This window comes from Aulostomus chinensis, chromosome 1, assembly GCF_037954235.1.
Source record: "Aulostomus chinensis isolate RoL2024-O1b breed Wild chromosome 1, RoL_Achi_v1.0, whole genome shotgun sequence".
Lineage (NCBI taxonomy): Eukaryota > Metazoa > Chordata > Actinopteri > Syngnathiformes > Aulostomidae > Aulostomus > Aulostomus chinensis.
The window spans coordinates 27196469-27216496 of NC_141320.1; the positions used below are offsets into that span (position 1 = coordinate 27196469).

General features: G+C 42.6%; 1 protein-coding gene, 1 long non-coding RNA gene and 1 other non-coding gene across 4 annotated transcripts in view; 1 reads left to right on the forward strand and 2 right to left on the reverse strand.

The window, feature by feature from the left end:
• Nucleotides 1–7510, forward strand: part of LOC147271013 (uncharacterized) — a 42551-nt gene extending 35041 nt beyond the window's left edge. Inside the window, exons 2-3 of one of the 2 annotated variants that reach the window (XR_015115734.1) lie at nt 6829–6954; nt 7295–7510. This is a non-coding gene — a long non-coding RNA (uncharacterized LOC147271013). Of the gene's footprint in view, nt 1–6828; nt 6955–7294 lie in introns of those variants that run through there. The other variant, XR_015115733.1, reaches the window with a different exon arrangement.
• A 4749-nt stretch (nt 7511–12259) lies between these two features.
• On the reverse strand, nt 12260–12331 carry trnaa-ugc (transfer RNA alanine (anticodon UGC)). The gene has a single exon. It is a non-coding gene; the product is annotated as a tRNA-Ala (tRNA).
• A 5235-nt stretch (nt 12332–17566) lies between these two features.
• LOC147271015 (uncharacterized) lies at nt 17567–18693 on the reverse strand. The gene is made up of 3 exons (XM_086205649.1): nt 18687–18693; nt 18396–18576; nt 17567–18290 (listed from the first exon to the last, which is right to left on the reverse strand). Exons 1-3 carry the CDS (start codon nt 18691–18693, stop codon nt 17567–17569), a joined length of 912 nt encoding a protein of 303 aa, XP_086061775.1.
• Between the last annotated feature and the right edge of the window lie 1335 nt (nt 18694–20028).

The following is a 20028-nucleotide window of genomic DNA, read 5'->3' on the forward strand; positions in this document are numbered from 1 at the left end:
CTGTCAGCATCACTTTGAGGTTGTTCGAAACACTTACTACATTACTGTAAGCATCACTGAGTTGATTGGCAACTATCACTACATTACTGTTAGCATCATTTTGAGTTCATTCGCAATTCTTCCGACATCACTGTCGCAATATTTTGAGGTTCGTAGCAACTTTTACTACATTACTGTCGCATTATTTTGAGGTTCGTAGCAACACTTACTCCATAACTGTAAGTATCACTTTGAGGTTATTCGAAAGTTTCACTCCATTACTGTTAGCATCATTTTGAGTTCATTAGCAATTCTGACTACATCACTGTCGCATCATTTTGAAATCATTAGCAATTCTTCCGACATCACTGTCGCATTATTTTGAGGTTCGTAGCAACTCTTACTACATTACTGCAAGCATCACTGAGTTTCTTAGCAACTATCACTACATTACTGTTAGCATCATTTTAAGTTCATGAGCAATTCTTACTACATCACTGTCACATCATTTTGAGATCATTAGCAGTTCTTCCGACATCACTGTCGCAATATTTTGAGGTTCGTAGCAACTTTTACTGCATGACTGTCAGCATCACTTTGAGGTTGTTCAAAACACTTACTACATTACTGTAAGCATCACTGACTTGATTAGCAACTACCACTACATCACTGTCACATCATTTTGAGATCTTTAGCAATTCTTCCGACATCACTTTCGCATTATTTTGAGGTTCGTATCAACTCTTAGTACAAGACTGTCAGCATCACTTTGAGGTTATTCGAAACGTTCACTCCATTACTGTTAGCATCATTTTGAGATCATTACCAATTCTTCTGAACTCACTGTCGCATCATTTTGAGATCTTTAGCAATTCTTCCGACATCACTGTCGCATTATTTTGAGGTTCGTAGCAACTCTTACTACAAGACTGTCAGCATCACTTTGAGGTTATTCGAAACTTTCGATCCATTACTTTTAGCATCATTTTAAGTTCATTAGCAATTCTTCCGACATCACTGTCGCAATATTTTGAGGTTCGTAGCAACTTTTATCACATTACTGTCGCATTATTTTGAGGTTCGTAGCAACTCTTACTACATGACTGTCAGCATCACTTAGAGGTTATTCGAAACACTTACTACATTACTGTAAGCATCACAGACTTGATTAGCAACTATCACTACATTACTGTTAGCATCATTTTGAGTTCATGAGCAATTCTTACTACATCACTGTCGCATCTTTTTAAGATCTTTAGCAATTTTTCTGACATCACTGTCGCATTATTTTGAGGTTCGTAGCAACTCTTACTACATTACTGTCAGCATCACTGACTTGATTAGCAACTATCACTACATTACTGTTAGCATCATTTTAAGTTCATTAGCAATTCTTCCGACATCACTGTCGCAATATTTTGAGGTTCGTAGCAACTTTTATCACATTACTGTCGCATTATTTTGAGGTTCGTAGCAACTCTTACTACATTACTGTCAGCATCACTTTGAGGTTGTTCGAAACTCTTTCTACATTACTTTAAGCATCACTGAGTTTCTTAGCAACTATCACTACATTACTGTTCGCATCATCTTGAGTTCATTAGCAATTCTTCCGACATCACTGTCACAATATTTTGAGGTTCGTAGCAACTTCTACTACATCACTGTCGCATCATTTTCACATCATTAGCAATTGTTCTGATATCACTGTCGCAATATTTTGAGGTTCGTAGAAACTTTTACTACATTACTGTCGCATTATATTGAGGTTCGTAGCAACTCTTACTACATGACTGTCAGCATCACTTTGAGGTTATTGGAAACTTTCACTCCATTACTTTTAGCATCATTTTGAGTTAATTAGCAATTCTTCCGACATCATTGTAGCATTATTTTGAGGTTCGTATTAACTCATACTACATGACTGTCAGCATCACTTTGAGGTTGTTCGAAACACTTAATACATTACTGTAAGCATCACTGACTTGATTAGCAACTACCACTACATCACTGTCGCATCATTTTGAGATCTTTAGCAATTCTTCCGACATCACTGTCGCATTATTTTGAGGTTCGTAGCAACTCTGACTACAAGACTGTCAGCATCACTTTGAGGTTATTCGAAACTTTCACTCCATTACTGTTAGCATCATTTTAAGTTCATTAGCAATTCTTCCGACATCACTGTCGCAATATTTTGAGGTTCGTAGCAACTTTTATCACATTACTGTCGCATTATTTTGAGGTTCGTAGCAACTCTTACTACATGACTGTCACCATCACTTTGAGGTTATTCGAAACACTTACTACATTACTGTAAGCATCACTGACTTGATTAGCAACTATCACTACATTACTGTTAGCATCATTTTGAGTTCATGAGCAATTCTTACTACATCACTGTCGCATCTTTTTAAGATCTTTAGCAATTTTTCTGACATCACTGTCGCATTATTTTGAGGTTCGTAGCAACTCTTACTACATTACTTTCAGCATCACTGACTTGATTAGCAACTATCACTACATTACTGTTAGCATCATTTTGAGTTCATTAGCAATTCTTCCGACATCACTTTCGGAATATTTTGAGGTTCGTAGCAACTCTTACTACATTATTGTTGCATTATTTTAAGGTTCGTAGCAACTCTTACTACATTACTGTCAGCATCACTTTGAGGTTGTTCGAAACACTTACTACATTACTGTAAGCATCACTGACTTGATTAGCAACTACCACTACATTACTGTTAGCATCATCTTGAGTTCATTAGCAATTCTTCCGACATCACTGTCGCAATATTTTGAGGTTCGTAGCAACTTTTACGACATTACTTTCGCATTATTTTGAGGTTCGTAGCAAATCTTACTACATGACTGTAAGCATCACTTTGAGGTTATTCAAATCACTTACTACATTACTGTTAGCATGACTGAGTTGATTAGCAACTATCACTACATTACTGTTTGCATCATTTTGAGTTCATTAGCAATTCTTCCGACATTACTGTCGCAATATTTTGAGGTTCGTAGCAACTTTTACTACATTACTGTCGCATTATTTTGAGGTTCGTAGCAACTCTTAGTACATGACTGTCAGCATCACTTTGAGGTTATTCAAAACGTTCACTCCATTACTGTTAGCATCATTTTGAGTTCATGAGCAATTCTTACTAAATCACTGTCGCATCATTTTGAGATCATTAGCAATTTTTCCGACATCACTGTCGCATTATTTTGAGGTTCGTAGCAACTCTTACTACATTATTGTTGCATTATTTTAAGGTTCGTAGCAACTCTGACTACATTACTGTCAGCATCACTTTGAGTTTATTAGCAGCTATCACTACATTACTGTTAGCATCATTTTGAGTTTATGAGCAATTCTCACGACATCACTGTAGCATTAAATTGAGTTCATTAGCAACTCTGACTAAATGACTGTCAGCATCACTTTGAGGTTATTCGAAACACTTACTCCATTACTGTAAGCATCACTGAGTTGATTAGCAACTATCACTACATTACTGTTAGCATCATTTTGAGTTCATTAGCAATTCCTCCGAAATCACTGTCGCAATATTTTGAGGTTCATAGCAACTTTTACATTACTGTCACATTATTTTGAGGTTTGTTGCAACTCTTACTACATGACTGTCAGCATCACTTTGAGGTTATTCGATACTTTCACTCCATTACTGTGAGCATCATTTTGAGTTCATTAGCAACTCTTACTACATTACTGTTAGCATCATTTTGAGGTTAGAAGCAACTGTTACTACATGACTGACAGCATCACTTTTAGGTTTTTCGAAACACTTACTACATTACTGTAAGCATCACTGAGTTAATTAGCAACTATCACTACATTACTGTTAGCATCATTTTGAGTTCATTAGCAATTCTTCCGACATCACTGTCGCAATATTTTGAGATCATTTGCAATTCTTCTGACATCACTTTCACATTATTTTGAGGTTCGTAGCAACTCTTACTACTTTACTTCAGCATTATTTTTAGGTTCGTAGCAACCCTTACTACATGACTGTCATAATCACTTTGAGGTTTTAATGTCACGACATTACTGTCGCATCATTTTGAGTTTATGAGCAATTCTCACAACATCACTGTAGCATCATCTTGAGTTCATTCGCAACTCTTACTAAATGACTTTCAGCATCACTTTGAGGTTTTTCGAAACTCTTCCTACATGACTGTAAGCATCACTGAGTTTCTTAGCAACTATCACTACATTGCTGTTAGCATCATCTTGAGTTCATTAGCAACTCTTACTAAATGACTGTCAGCATCACTTTGAGGTTATTCGAAACTCTTACTACATTACTGTAAGCATCACTGAGTTTCTTAGCAACTATCACTACATTGCTGTTAGCATCATCTTGAGTTCATTAGCAATTCTTCCGACATCACTGTCGCAATATTTTGAGGTTCGTAGCAACTTTACTACATTACTTTCGCATTATTTTGAGGTTTGTAACAACACTTACTACATGACTGTCAGCTTCACTTTGAGGTTATTCGAAAGTTTCACTCCATTACTGTTAGCATCATTTTGAGTTCATTAGCAATTCTTACTACATCACTGTCGCATCATTTTGAGATCATTAGCAATTCTTCTGACATCACTGTCACATTATTTTGAGGTTCGTAGCAACTCTCACTACATTATTGCAAGCATCACTGAGTTTCTTCGCAACTATCACTACATTACTGTTAGCATCATTTTAAGTTCATTAGCAATTCTTACTACATCACTGTCACATCATTTTGAGATCATTAGCAGTTCTTCCGACATCACTGTAGCATTAAATTGAGTTCATTAGCAACTCTTACTAAATGACTGTCAGCATCACTTTGAGGTTGTTCGAAACTCTTACTACATTACTGTAAGCATCACTGAGTTTCTTAAAAACTATCACTACATTACTGTTAGCATCATCTTGAGTTCATGAGCAATTCTTACTAAATCACCGTCGCATCATTTTACGATCTTTAGCAATTCTTCTGACATCAGTGTCGCATTATTTTAAGGTTCGTAGCAACTCTTACTACATGACTGTCAGCATCACTTTGAGGTTGTTCGAAACTCTTACTACATTACTGTAAGCATCACTGACTTGATTAGCAACTATCACTACATTACTGTTAGCATCATTTTGAGTTCATTCGCAATTCTTCCGACATCACTGTCGCAATATTTTGAGGTTCGTAGCAACTTTTACTACATTACTGTCGCATTGTTTTGAGGTTCGTAGCAACTCTTACTACATGACTGTCAGCATCACTTTGACGTTATTGGAAACTTTCACTCCATTACTTTTAGCATCATTTTGAGTTCATTAGCAATTCTTACTACATCACTGTCGCATCATTTTGAGATCATTAGCAATTCTTCTGACATCACTGTCACATTATTTTGAGGTTCGTAGCAACTCTAACTACATTACTGTTGCCTTATTTAAAGGTTCGTAGCAACTCTTACTACATTACTGTCAGCATTACTTTGAGTTTATTAGCAACTATCACTACATTACTGTTAGCATCATTTTGAGTTTATGAGCAATTCTCACGACATCACTGTAGCATTGAACTGAGTTCATTAGTAACTCTTACTAAATGACTGTCAGCATCACTTTGAGGTTATTCGAAACTCTTACTACATTACTGTAAGCATCACTGAGTTTCTTAGCAACTATCACTACATTGCTGTTAGCATCATCTTGACTTCATTAGGAACTCTTACTAAATGACTTTTGAGGTTTTGAGGTACCTTTGTTTGTAACCTCGTCCCCACTGATCCTGGATCTGCTCGAGGTTCCTGTCTGTTAAAAGGAAGGTTTTTATCACCACTGTTGCAGGATGTGCTGGCTGATGGAGAATTGTTGGCTATAAACTCATTGAACTCAGTCCAAGTCAGTAGTTTTGAGCAAACTCATGACTCCTGATGTTTAACTCAATTGTTTGTTAAACACAGAGATCCAGGTGTAGTCCCTCTATGTTCATCCACTAAACTAGAATAGAGTTCTCCTCTTTCCATGGTGGAACAAAGAAGGGGGAGGGTCAATAAGAATATGATCTTTGGACGTTACAGCATCTAAAGACTCAAATCCATATTTCAGGATACATATTTGAGAGGGAGGAAACAGTGATGGGAGGCTGGAGGCTTGAAGGGCTTGATTTCTAGCGGCCAGTGAAGCCACCTTTTGCTGGCTGAGTCCCAGAGACTCATGGAGGCTCTTTGTGGAGGATTTCCACGAGAGAGTCAAGCATCGAAACTTGTTAGTTTCCTGTCAACTGAGTCCAGGATGTCCCCGAGGTCCTTATTGGGTGATGAGGGTGCGCTGGACGGTCGGCTTCTTTTGGGAAGTGGGGTCGCCACGTTACCGGTCCTCCCCACGACGGGTCGGTGGCAGCACTCGTCTACATTCTCCTGCAGACTTTCTGCGGTTCCTTCTTCCAGATTTTATTGATGAGGATTGTTGTGGATGAGAGAATTGAAAATTCTTACTGCAGTTTGAGGTTTTGATGATTCAAACTGTGTAGATTGGCGTTAAGAAGTTAGCTTGTTAGGATAAATTCAGGTGTGAGCCACCACACTGAATCAGGCACAGGTAGGACGTTCACCCTGACATGGAACATCAACAGCTTAACGTTGCTGGCAGGACTCCAACCTGAGCAGGGACACCCCAATGGATTTCTAGTCCATCGCCTTCACCACTCAGCCACAACGACCACATTCACACACACATTTGAAGAGGATGGATATCCACAAAATGATCTTAATTTCTGTCACAAGCCCATTTGTGTGAGGTCCTATTTTCTCTTTTTCAGCATTCCTTTGTTTCCAGGTCTCTAATAAGTGCAGAATTACAAAGACAAGCAAGCTGGATCCATCCTGGGCAGGTGATAGGAGCCATTGACCACTGGCCAGAGACCCTGGCACAGACGTTGGGGGTGGTGAGAGAGAGCATTTCTACAATTATATTCTACATTTATAGAATTCTACAATCCTACAATTTCATTGAGCAGACGCTTTTGTCCACAGCCACGTACGTACATCACATGTATAGAATATATATGTTCCTCTTTCATCTACTGATTAACCACAAAATGCAGTCAAATGCCAGTAAATTCTGAGTATTTATTCATTATTCATGATTATTCATTATTTTTGAATCCATTTTCACTGTCACTCTTCTGTTCATTTTCAGTTTGATTCATAAAAATGAACAAACTTTGACGTGTTTTCTTCTCTTGTGTGTCAACAACTTTGGATTGGGAATCTCCTGACAAACAGACCACATGACCAGGAGGAAGTGTTGTTGGTGAGTTTGGCCCCTGAGCTCAAGACAGTTGGGACCAATAAAGGACAGCTTCAAATGCAGCTGTGAAGCCTCGTTGTCAGCTGGGAGGAACGACAGGTGTCTCCCTCTAGTGGCTCCTCACAGCAACACCAGCCTCATTTCATACACATGCATCCACCACCTCACTACCAAAGGCCAGTTGGGCCTGGACAGACAGGAGAGTTTCAAGTGTTGGACAAAGGTCTTTAAGATGTTCTTATTAATTCTATAACATCTGAGATTAAAATCTATGGAATTACAACCAACAAGCAGTCAAACACCTGATCAGATGCTCCTTCATCAGGCTGAGAAGAATCAATCTAAACTGGGATGAAGAAAATTAACTGAGAGGAGAAACCTCCTGATTGGATGACATGGACCCACCTGATCCATGTCAGCCTTGTTGGAGCAGAAAGAGGTGGATCAGAGGAATCAGTGGATCAAGACTCAGGTGGCAGATGAAGAGTCTCTGTATTCACAATGGAGTCAGAGAAATCTTCCAACGTGAGAGAACGTGACAGACCATTTTATACTGAAGACAGGCTGTGTGTGTGTGTGTGTGTGTGTGTGTGTGTGTGTGTGTGTGTGTGTGTGTGTGTGTGTGTGTGTGTGTGTGCAGACTTTTCCCTGGAACAACGTTTTTTATTTGAAGCAAGAAAGCAAGAGCCTCCAGATCAAAGTCAGAATTGATGATGATGTCATCAGGGGGCTTTGATAGTGTATTTATTTGTACCTAGAATTCTGTCTTTGATCTCAGGAGGACGTGAGAGAAACTCAACTTTAAAAAGTATATGAGAGCATTCAGCTTGGTTAGAAAACATTTTGACTGTTGAACAGTAGAATTCGTTAGAAACAGTTTACAACACTCAGAATTAAATTGAAGACACAAAAACCTTCCACACTTAAATCCTGTCTCTAACTTCAAACTGGGGATGAACATTTTTATAATCAATCTGTCTCTATGTGTTGGCCCTGCCATGGACTGGTGACCTGTCCAGGATAAACCCCGCCCCTCACCTGAGGGCTGCTGGGATAGGCTCCACCCCCACGAACCATTGCAGATCATCAATAACCAAAGCTACTAAGGAGGATTACAGAGTTTGGGAGTCAGTGACTTAATAGAGTCTAACAAAGGGTTGAACCTGAATGAGACAGTCACCCTTCAACATGGGGCCATGGCAGAGTGAACCAAGAACACTACAATGGGGGTGAGAGTGGAGCCATGATGGATTCACAGTTCATCACCTCCACCATCATGTGGACCACCTGATCACCTCTCCCTCAACCTCTAAATAACTCATTCCCTGACCGGGAATCGAACCCGGGCCGCGGCGGTGAGAGCACCGAATCCTAGCCACTAGACCAGGGACCACACTGAGCTCCCCAACAACAGAGACTATAGACAATGACTCAAGAACACAGGACTCTGTGGTCTCAGCTTGAGATGCAGAGGGTCCACCAAGACCACCAGACACCTCAGCCCCCTAAAGACAGTCCACCCCCAGGATCCTGCCCCCTCTGCTCCAACTCAGCCCTCCATTCATAACATGACTTTCGCTACATCCAAATTGCCAAGCGGAAACCTACGTCCTCCTGCTACGACCTAAACATGGCGGCACCACTCAGACACCCTAGAAGATTGGTGGGGAAGCACGACCTCTGCTGGCAGAGCACAGACACCGCAATTAGGTAGACAGCACCAACGAAAGCCCCACCTGCTGGCCTGACTGTGGTACTGCACTCCACTCTGAACGCACCCTTCACTCATTCTCTATCATTAAGCACATTAACGCACCTGTACAGGTGTGTTCACATTATATACATATTATATATTTATGCTTGGTCGTTTTTGATGAACTTGGGCGGTACTCTGGTGCAGGGATGAGGTCATGGAGCTGATCTGGGAGCAGTCCTGATGTTAAATGCTGTGATGAAGGACAGTGTGGAGGAAAAATGAGTCAAATTTAAATTGTCAACAGTTCAACGTTGTTGGCAGGACTCCAGCCTGAGCAGAGAGACCCCAATGGATTTCTAGTCCATCGCCTTCACCACTCGGCCACAACGACCACATTCACACACTTTTGTAGGAGACTGAAATTAGACAATGAAAGTTCATGTCTGCACAGTCAAATATTTTTGTCCTCTCTCAAAGACAAACTATTTGTGTGTGTGTGTGTGTGTGTGTGTGTGTGTGTGTGTGTGTTGTGACTGAGCAGTGAAGAAGACGACCTTCTGACTCCATTTTCTTTGTTGCTCTTCTATCAGTTCCTCAGTTTCACTCATCAAGTGAAGCAGCTTTGACAGGTTTACTTCTCTGTGTGTTCACAACTTTGGTCTTTAAACTCCTGACAAACTCACCACGTCACACATTTGGTGAATTCAAGCAACAAATAATGACATCATGATGATTCAGGTTAGGGGGGCACGGCCTGGAGGCAGAGTGGCCGTCTAGCAGAGTTGCTGGTTCAGTTCTCACTTCAGCTGGTGACCATGTTGAAGTGTCCTTGAGCAAGACACTGAGCCCCTCATTGCTCCTGATGACCAGCATCCAAGACCAACAAGCTTCTGATTGGCTCTGATTCTCTGAGGCAAAGTCCAACACAGGAAACAGAAAATCTTGAGTTTGTCTCACATTTTTTAAAGAAACTCAGCACAGGACAGTGATGGGAGGCTGGTTTCCTTGATGTGGGCTTCACCTCCACTGCTGTCCACATTTAAATGCTGGCTGATGCTGGTCCCCTGTTGAAACCTGGACCAGACCAGGGACCTTCAGACCTTCAGTCTAACGCTGTTCCAGCATTGGATGAAAGAGACTGGTGCTCTCATCTTCTTCAACACTGACTTGTTCTACCAGGACAAGAGAATCTGAGCTTGGATGTCATTTAGCAGTCAAAGGCTTGTTAAACTGGTCAACATCAGCTGGTGTTCACTCTGATGATGTAGCGATGGTCTGGATTCTTCCTTCTGGAGCACCAAGCTGCTGGGAAGAAGCCTGATGATGTCAGAGTTGTGTTCAGTGGCTCCTGCTGGGTCCATTTCTGACAACTGGGCTCCAAAGAGTTCACTGTTTCAAAGGCTCAGAGAAAGCAGCACATCATGGTGGTCAGGAGACGAGGTGGCCGAGTGGTTAAGGTGATGGACTGCTGATCCATTGAGCTCTGCAGGCGTGGGTTCCAATCCCATCCTCGTCGTAGGAGACTTTGGTTTCTGCTCCTAGATTCTGGAACGACTCTGAAGTGTGAGGCTTTTCAAGAGGAGATCCTGCAGCACCAGAGAGCTGCAGTTCCAGGACCCCACAGCACCACCTACTGAATTGGATGATAAAATGCATTTGTTGGACTTTTGTTTTTTGGTGACAGCGCCACCTATCGAATTAGATGATAGCAAATTACTCCTTTCGAACTACAGTATTAAAGGTTTATTCCACCAAAATACTACTTCCTGTCCTTTAATTTCTGACAACTGTATAAAAGGATTATTCCAATTCCTCCAAAATACTTTCTAATTTATAGTTTTAAAGGTTCATTCCACCAAAATACTTTCTAATTTATAGTTTTAAAGGTTCATTCCACCAAAATACTGCTTCCTGTCCAACTTCTCAGTTTTAAAGGTTCCTTCAGTTGAGGGCTCCTGGTTCTGTGTGAGGGTTGAGGGTCGATATGGGATGATGAGGAAGATTTCATGTCCCGATGGTCCTGCTAAAGTAACTGAGAGTCATGACATCAAACAATGTCATCAAAATACGCTTGAACTCTTAAAATGGCAATAAAATCCACTGGAATCATTTTACCACAAACACTTTTATTGTGATTTTGTGAGCATCATTTTTCAAACATTATAACATAAACTTTAAAAAGGGTCCATTCACTAACACTCTTACTTGAAGGTAGCCACTGATGTCAGTAAACAGCTGATAAAGATTTGTGTTCATGTTTTAATTCTCTACTCTGACCTGTGCTGAGACACTGGACCAGAGAGGAAGACCTGCTCAGCCTCCTGCATGGACCAGTTCTGCAGCTCAGTGATGACGACGAGGGATTCAGCATTGAGTTCATTTTAAACTTTTTGGAGGAAACACCTGTAAATTAACCAGCAGTTACTGGTGATGCTTCACAGTTTCCAAGCTCAAACGGCCTCCTGCTTGTTGGACTCACAATTTCCAAAAAATGGAGACATCAAAAGTCAAATCATGTTTTTGTTTGGTTTTGTGTTGTTTTGTTTTTTACTGGAGGAAAACTTCAAATTGTGATGATGTGTCTGACTTAGAAACTGAACCCCCAAAAATCAAAAAGTCTCCTTCTTCTGTGCCGTGATCTCTGAGCTGATCATGATTGATCTCATCAATAATCCTTGGCAGCCGACCAGTCACACACAGCCCCCCCCACACACACACACACACTGAGACATGCAGCAGCTCACAGTAACTGCCTCAGTCACACAGCAGATAGACTCCTTTCTATAACAAGATCAGCAGTAGAAATGGATGGAAGTGATGATGAACTGATGAACAGGTGATTTGTCCAAAAGTCAACATCAGATTCATTTCCAATCTGTGGAAGCAGTTTCATCTTGAGGTTCCAGGTAAGAACAGCCAGCTGTGGGCTGACACACATCTCTTCAGGAGCACTTCTATGCTCCAAACTTGCCAGGTTGAATTGTGTCTGTATTCTGAGGGCAGCAGGAGGACGGAGGACTGAGGACACACACATTTGGAACTGAGAGCAGCTGTGTGTGGGATTTCCCCAGCAAAGATGAAACCAGCTCCTTCATGCTGGCTATGAAGGCTCACAGTCACACTGACGCAGCTACAAATACTTTGATATGCAACAGACTGGTTTCTCTTCTGGGAGTTTGTTATCAACTGTTGTCACATTTATGGATCAATTTAGCTGATAAGATGAAGGCTCCAAAGGACCAGCTGGAGATGCCGGGGATTGAACCCGGGGCCTCATACATGCAAAGCATGCGCTCTACCACTGAGTTACATCCCCTCTGTCAGAGTCACTGTTTAACTGATGCAGCAACACAGAGGGAAGTCAGGCTCCAGGAAGCTGAGGCTGCTCTGTTCTCAGTCCAGTCCAGAGTGAAGGTTTCCCTCTCTGAAGCTTTCCAATCCAGCCCAGATCCTCTCTGACCAGCAGGAGTCTTTGACCAGGAAATGAGAATTATATTGAACGTCTGCTCATTCTCAGAATGAAGTAAAAGTATTTGTGTTCCTTAAATAATGTACAGATGTTAAGATCAATTATTAACATTGATTGACAGCTCATAACAACTGGTAGTACAAGTACACAGTTGAGACGACTGTAGGAAGTAGCAGTTGTGAGCCTTGAAGAAAATGCAGTAAAGACAGGAAGCCCCATCACATTGTCAGTGTTTCAGTGACTGGCATTGTGAAGAGACTGAGACAAAGTCAGTTATGAATGGAGGGCTGAGTTGGAGCAGAGGGGGGCAGGATCCTGGGGGTGGACTGTCTTTAGGGGGCTGAGGTGTCTGGTGGTCTTGGTGGACCCTCTGCATCTCAAACTGAGACCACAGAGTCCTGTGTTCTTGAGTCATTGTCTATAGTCTCTGTTGTTGGAGAGGTCAGTGTGGTCCCTGGTCTAGAGGCTAGGATTCAGTGCTCTCACCGGTGCGGCCCGGGTTCGATTCCTGGTCAGGGAATGAGTTATTTAGTGGTTGAGGGAGAGGTGATCAGGTGGTCCACATGATGGTGGAGGTGATGAACTGTGAATCCATCATGGCTCCACTCTCACCCCCATTGTAGTGTTCTTGGTTCACTCTGCCATGGCCCCACGTTGAAGGGTAACTGTCTCATTCAGGTTCAACCCTTTGTTAGACTCTATTAAGTCACTGACTCCTGCAAGGACAAACTCTGGTCAGTGTGGTCCCTGATAGTCCAGTGGCTAGGACTGGTGCTCTCACTGCCACAGCCTAGGGTTCAAGTCCTGGTCAGGGAAGCTGTGGATACCCTGAGGTTCTAGCCAACTATGGACTGATAGCTGACCTCCCCTCCTCTCTAAAATTCTGGAGTAATCAGCTGAGTGACTTCCTCCATAACAAGAGTTGATTTGAGGGTTTCAGTCTGGTTTTAGAGCCCAGCACAGAGACAGCACTGGTAGAAGTTACTGTATATATAAATATATATTATAGATAAATATCGGCCGACTCATCAATGGCTGAGGAATACATTCAGTCAGTAGCATATCAGTCCTCTGAAGCTGTAACGTGAGCCCACATCTACCGACTTGAGGAGAGGTAAAATTACACCTGAAATCTGAGGTTTGTCCCTCAAAAAGAACCGCGATGTACTAAAAGTTTCCTCCCCAGAATGATTCTATCAACAAACACTTTAAATTGATATTCTGGAGTTTTATTTCAGTCGCCTGGAATGTGCTGTGGAGTGAGTCAGATGGTATTTAAATGGCAGGCCTATCCACTCGCGCTAGCACTAGCATTGCAGATAGCGTCAGCAGGACCAGACCCAATGGGTCCAAAACTGTCTCCAGTTGCTGGGAGCACCCTGGTGAGCTGGGAAGGCCAAAGGTCCAAAAAAGTGAACCTCCCCTTCAAGACTGCAGCTGCTCAAGAATGCAGCTGCACGTGCATGGACAGGAACTAGGAGGAGAGACCACATCACCAATCCAGAACTGAGTTTAAAATCTTTCTCCTCACTCTTAAAGCTCTGAAAGGAACATTCCAGCTAAAAAGGAACCTCAGGTGTGTTCTTGTGTTTTTATTATTTCGAACGATTGCAAATGGAACCCAGTTGTGGTGAATAGTAATAAAAAGAAGAAAGAGAAGTAACATAATTTCTTAATTTCTGTATAGATTTGCCAATCCGATTCAAAACCAGATATTATCGCTGCCTGTTTTGCTTCATTTCTCCATCTCACTGCTTCTCTTAGTTCTGTGTCCACCCAGGGTGATTTCATATTCCTGACTGTATATTTTCTTAGAGGAGCATGTCCTTTCCTTGCAGTTACCACTCGGTTCTGATCAGAACACCCCACTGGTCTAGATAATGCTTTGGAACAGAAACAGCTCCAGTTTGGGAGTATGTGGTCTGTGCATGTTTCACTTTCGCCCCATCTTTCCTAGAACACTCTTGTTGATCTTTCCACCATCTGTGTTCAATTACATGTTCTTGCATCGCAGCTTCTCTTGAAGTGGACAAGTTCCAATCTATGTTTGTGTCTCCAGGCAAATAAATGTCTCGATCAAGATGGCGTCCTCTATCTAACGTGAAACCTTGCACTTGGTGGTCTGGACACACCCTACAAGCAATGGTTGAACATGAGGTAGACTGATTTGCACCCAGATCACTTCAGTATTGCAGCCATCAAATCCAATCTTACTTTTGCTGGAATGTGATTTTGTACATAAACTGCTCCACCTCCTCCATAGCTGTTCCTGTCTCTTGTAAAAATATTGTACCCCTGGATTCCCAGTGCATCCTCATTGAATGTATCATCAAGGTGAGTTTGTGATCTTGCCACTAGACGGATATCCAAGGACAAGAGTTGGGACACTTCTGTTATTCTATTTCTCAGGCTGCAGATATTTTTGTGAGCCGACTGAAACCCTTTTCTTGGTAAATTAATTACAATCATAATAAACATTAATGGGACTTAATCGTCTTTCCTTTATTTTGTGAACCATAACACACAACCACACAACCACACACACAGACACACACGATTTTCCAATTAACATACTGCAACCTCATCTTCTCGCCCCCCCCCCCCCCCGACTGATGAACTATCTGGCCATGACTTGTCTTCCAATAACAATACAGCCACATGCAACAGGACAATGTCCATGTGTAGAGTCAAAACATATATATACATACACACATGTACACACATGATGTCATCATAAAAAACCCTTCCTCTGGGGAATTGTGAGTCATGTAATGTGCTATAGGGCCGAGTCGTTGTGCTTCTATTCCTTCTACAGCAGCCACGGAAATATGGGGCGAGGTTTTATCAACCTGAAACAGTGACAAAGCCAAACCTCCAACGTTTGGTAAATAGAAAACACCTTTTGGGGTTCTTGCCAAAGTATCTGAGAACACAGAGAATTGTGATCCCGTATTTGGGTCTAACAGTTTGAAGCAGGCAACATCCGTTCCTGTCATATCAACATGTAGAGTTACATGGAGGTCTTGTAAACCTGTGAACCTGGAATGATCTGGCAGGTCTTCTTTTCCTGCTAAGAAATCATCCGTCTGAATCCAGGACACCGTCAGCATCTGATTGAAAAGGAGTACATGAGAGAATAATAGCATCCTGTATTTACAGCCTGTAGCATGTTGAAGAAGCATTCAGAATCATGGTCAGGGACTGTGCTATGAACGCCTTCAGGAGAACAATGAATAGTTGCACGCCACTTGGTGAATAAATCCTGACCCAATAGATTACATGGTGAGTTATCAGTGATTACAAATGGATGCTCTCATGAAATGAGTCCAAATTGAACTTTGGCTGGTGCTCCAATGGACTTTGCATAGTTGCTCCAGCAATTGCTACTGTTTTTATATTTTCAGAAGTAGGAACTAATCCTACACGGTTAGCATCTGACTTATTAATGGTGGAAACTGTTGCACCTGTGTCCCCTAATAGTTCAGCAGATTTTCCATCTACTGATAGTTCAACTTTAGGTTCAGCAGTTAAGAGTTATTTGAGAGCATTCAGTTACAACTTTCTGTTTTTCATTTTCATTGTTGCACACTGGAAGACACTGAAGTGCTGTCCTATTGTTGAGGGGGATGCCACAGGTTCAGAGGCGGTCCTGGTCTGGGGCCCTGTTGAGTCTGAGGTCTGGGGTGCCAGTTTCCTCTTCCTGTTGGTCTTGGCCTTCAAACCCTCTACCTCTTCTAGGATACAATCTTCTTCATTAATCGCTTCTTCTCCTTCATCATTTAACACACATTTTTGTCCTGGTATCCTAGGTTTCCAGGTTCTAGTTCTTCTTCTAAATGCAGGGCTCCATTGAGCAGTGGGAGAGAGTGAGGCAGACAAGTTCTGCTCTCTTTTAGGAAGCTTGGACAGTTCACTAAGTGACGGAACAGGACTTTGGAGATCATCATTGGCAGCAGCAGCTGCTCAAGCAGAGGTGGAGGACTGAGTAGGTTTGCTACTGGGAGTCTGCTGCTGTAACTGGTAAAAGGTGTTCTCCTACCAGTCTATATGATCAGTGGAGTCGTTGCATCGAGTCTGTAACCTCAGGTGTTGAGGATCCCATCCTCGTCGCCATTAATTGTGGTCAAGTGGCCCTGCGTGGGGGGGTCGTCCGGCGGAGCAGTGAACAGAAAGGAGGCGTGGTCTCTTTCTCAAACCTTACATACTTTATTCATGCATGAGAGAGAAGTTACAGCACTCATAGAGCATCAGAAGTTCTCTGGTGTTTCTGAGGAACAGTCAGCTATTGATCACCGTGGGGAGGGGACATACAGATTGGAGGTAGAGTCATGTCACATCCAAGGATTCTCAAAATCTCAAAATAGGCGCCCAGGTTGAGGTCAAATAGTTCAGATTATTAAAATTAACACATGCAAACATCAATCTGCCAACCACAAAGTAAGTTTACAACTTTGAGATCTGGAGCATGAGGGTACACACTTCAGCTCCTGTGGTTTGACCCAAATATATTTTAACGTCCATGAATAAGCATCCTATTCTGCATGAATAGCACTTTTACAACATGAGCAAACATTCTCTAAGGTTTTAACAGTCTCAGCTGTGACGCTCTTCCACATTCTGCCTGACGTTTGCAGAGAAACATAGAAACCAACAGGTCATCTTCAGCTCCACAAATCCCGAGTGTCATATATTTTCATGAGCTCTTTTCTTGATAACTCATCTGGAGGGCAGGGAGCTGTTCATTCCTCTGAGTTGGAAGCTCCTGAGTCCAGAGCTCTCTTTACTGACACCCCATTACTGGCCACTGCTTCCTCCTCATCCATCGTCACTTGGATTTTCAGCAGCCAACATCTCTTCCTTTCACCTCTAAAAACTCGTGCACACGCGCGCGCACACACACACACACACACACACACACACACACACACACAGACTCCACTAATGATCACATCTCATTTTTCTCTTAGTTCAATTTCAGTTTATTTTTGCATTTTTTGTTAAATGAATTCTTCAGTTGGACTTCAACGTGCAACTCTCACTCTGGTTACGGCTTCAGAGCGACATCGTGACAAATGGTTTATTTCAAGGGTGTGTTTTCATGTGTGTTTTCAGGTATCTCTTATCTAAAAATCTTTTGCCACATACCGAGCAGGGGAATGGTTTCTCCTCAGTGTGTGTTCTTTTGTGTCTTTTCAGATCCCCCTTTTTGGTAAATCTTGTGCCACAAACTGAGCAGGGGAAAGGTCTCTCCCCTGTGTGCGTTCTTGTGTGTATTTTCAGATCTCCCTTTCTGGAAAATCTTTTGCCACAAACTGAGCAGGGGTATGGTTTCTCCCCTGTGTGCGTTCTCATGTGTCTTGTTAGTTGTCCTTTTTCTGAGAACCTTTTGCCACAGATAGGGCAGGGGACTGGTTTCTCCCCAGTGTGAATGTACATGTGTGTTTTCAGATGTCCTTTAAGTGAGAATGTTTTGCCACAAATAGAACAGGAAAATGGTTTCTCCCCAGTATGTGTTCTCATGTGACTTTTCAGATATGCCTTTTCTGAAAATCTTTTGCCACAAACTGAGCATGAGAACGGTTTCTCCCCAGTGTGTGTTCTCATGTGTTTATCCAAACTATTTTTGTAACTATAACCTTTACTGCATGTTGAGCACCTAAAGGGACGCTCATCCTTCCTGACTTCAGTCTCAGCTTCAGAAGAGTCTGACATCTGGTCTTCAGTCTGGGGTTGTTCAAGTGGATCTGGATCTACCTTGCTGGCTGGTTCTGGTTCTGGTCCTCCACACTCTTCTCCATCAGCTTCTGTTTTCAGAGGATGAACTGGGCTGCTGCTCAGAGACTCTTCTTTCAAGTTCTCCTCAGTTAGACTCTGATGAAGCTGTGGGAACTGGGGTTTCTCTTCGTTCCCTTCACTCTTCACAGGGACCAGAGTGAAGGGGAACGTGGTGATATCAGCCTCCTCCTGTCCTTGAAGCTGCCCTCCCTCCTCACTGGTCCAGAGCTCCTCCCACTCCTCTTTAATGTGGGGGGGCTCTGGGTCCTGCAGCTCAGGGGGAACCTCTTCTTTAATCACCAGCAGCTGCTCCACATCTGCAGGACACAAACAGCAACATCAGAAATCTCTTCATTTGACTCTGAAACAGCGGAGCAACAGACAGAAACAGAAATCAACTAAGATCTGTTATCACGTAACTTCAAACTGAACATACTTGAATGACTGCAGATGTGTATGATGGTGTCTCATTGACTAATAAAAGTAGGGCTGCATTTCAAAATAAGAGCATATTAATAAAACTGTGCATGTTCAAATCAAGTGCTCCATTTCAGAAAAATAACAAAGGAGCCAAAGCTTGAGTTTCTCTTGTCCTGTCTCACATCTGTCTCAATCTCACAGAGAGGAAATCCCTCCACAGGTGAACCCTTGACTTCCTTCCCCTCTTGTGTTCTGCTCCTCCACTTCTTTGCTCACTGAGAGAATTGAGCTGACAGGATTTTAAACCTGGGCCTGAATGGAGTGGAGGGGCTCATTAGTGAGCCTGGAACGATACTTAGTTTGATTAAGAGGAGGAGAAACCTGCCTGCAGTGGTTATGAGGAGCCAAAAAGGACCAAACACAAAGATGTGATTTTTTGAGGCGGTGGTGTTACAGATTACAGTGGTGTTACAGGTGGTGGTTTGTTACAGGTGGTGGTCTCAGATTGAGACTCTGTATGCAGATGATGTTTCCTGTAAAACAGGATAATTAAGACAATCGGTGAGACACGTCTGCTCTGTTCAGCTTCTCCGTGAAGACTGGGAAGCAAACCGGCGTTCACCGGGAGAAGCAGCCCGCGACACTGCCCCCTGCTGGCGGAATGACAAACTCTCCCATTTTACATGGGACAGAAATAACATTAAAAAATTAAAGCTGCAAGCAGCGTTGTTAGGGCCTGAGCCCCCGCGCGGCCTACGGCCGCGTCCTTGACACCGGCCCGAATCCAACGGTGTAATCGGCAAATCCCTAGGCCTTGTAGTTTAGGAGATACGAGCCTCAGTGCGCTGCACAGTGTGACTGCAGAGCTGAGAGCCGGCCATTTAAGAGCCCCTCCCTTCTCTGCTCGCTCTCTGCCATCTCTGTCAGAGCTGAGAGCAGAGCTGAGAGCAGAGCTGCCAGCTGGCCCTTTGAGAACCCCTCCCCCGCTGCACTGTGTCTGATCTGTGCTGGAGTGGAGAGAGTGGAGGATTCAGAGAAATGTAGTGTGTAAAAGCTGAATAAGTCGGCATACGTTGGTCAAAAGTCACACAAAATACCATATTTTTGTAGGGATTTTTGTCAGGAATACAGTGGTGTGTTTTTAAAAGCTGTGGAATGTATGGTGTAGATGTGAGAAGCATTTGTTTGAGAGTATGTACCCTGAGAGGACACGCTCTCCCCATAGACTTCCATTGTAAGGCGAAAAGTGTCTCCCCCACTTTGACGGCTCATAAAATCCAAACCGAGCGCGTAGTATATTAACCTTGAACAACTTTTAATCAGCACAGTTGGGAGAGTAATGTGTGAAA

Coding starts and splice junctions, on each gene's coding strand:
- LOC147271015 (XM_086205649.1), bottom strand. Junction 18,291..18,395: donor CTGGTCCCTGTGAAGAGTGA/AGGGAACGAAGA, acceptor TCCTCTGAAAAC/AGAAGCTGATGGAGAAGAGT.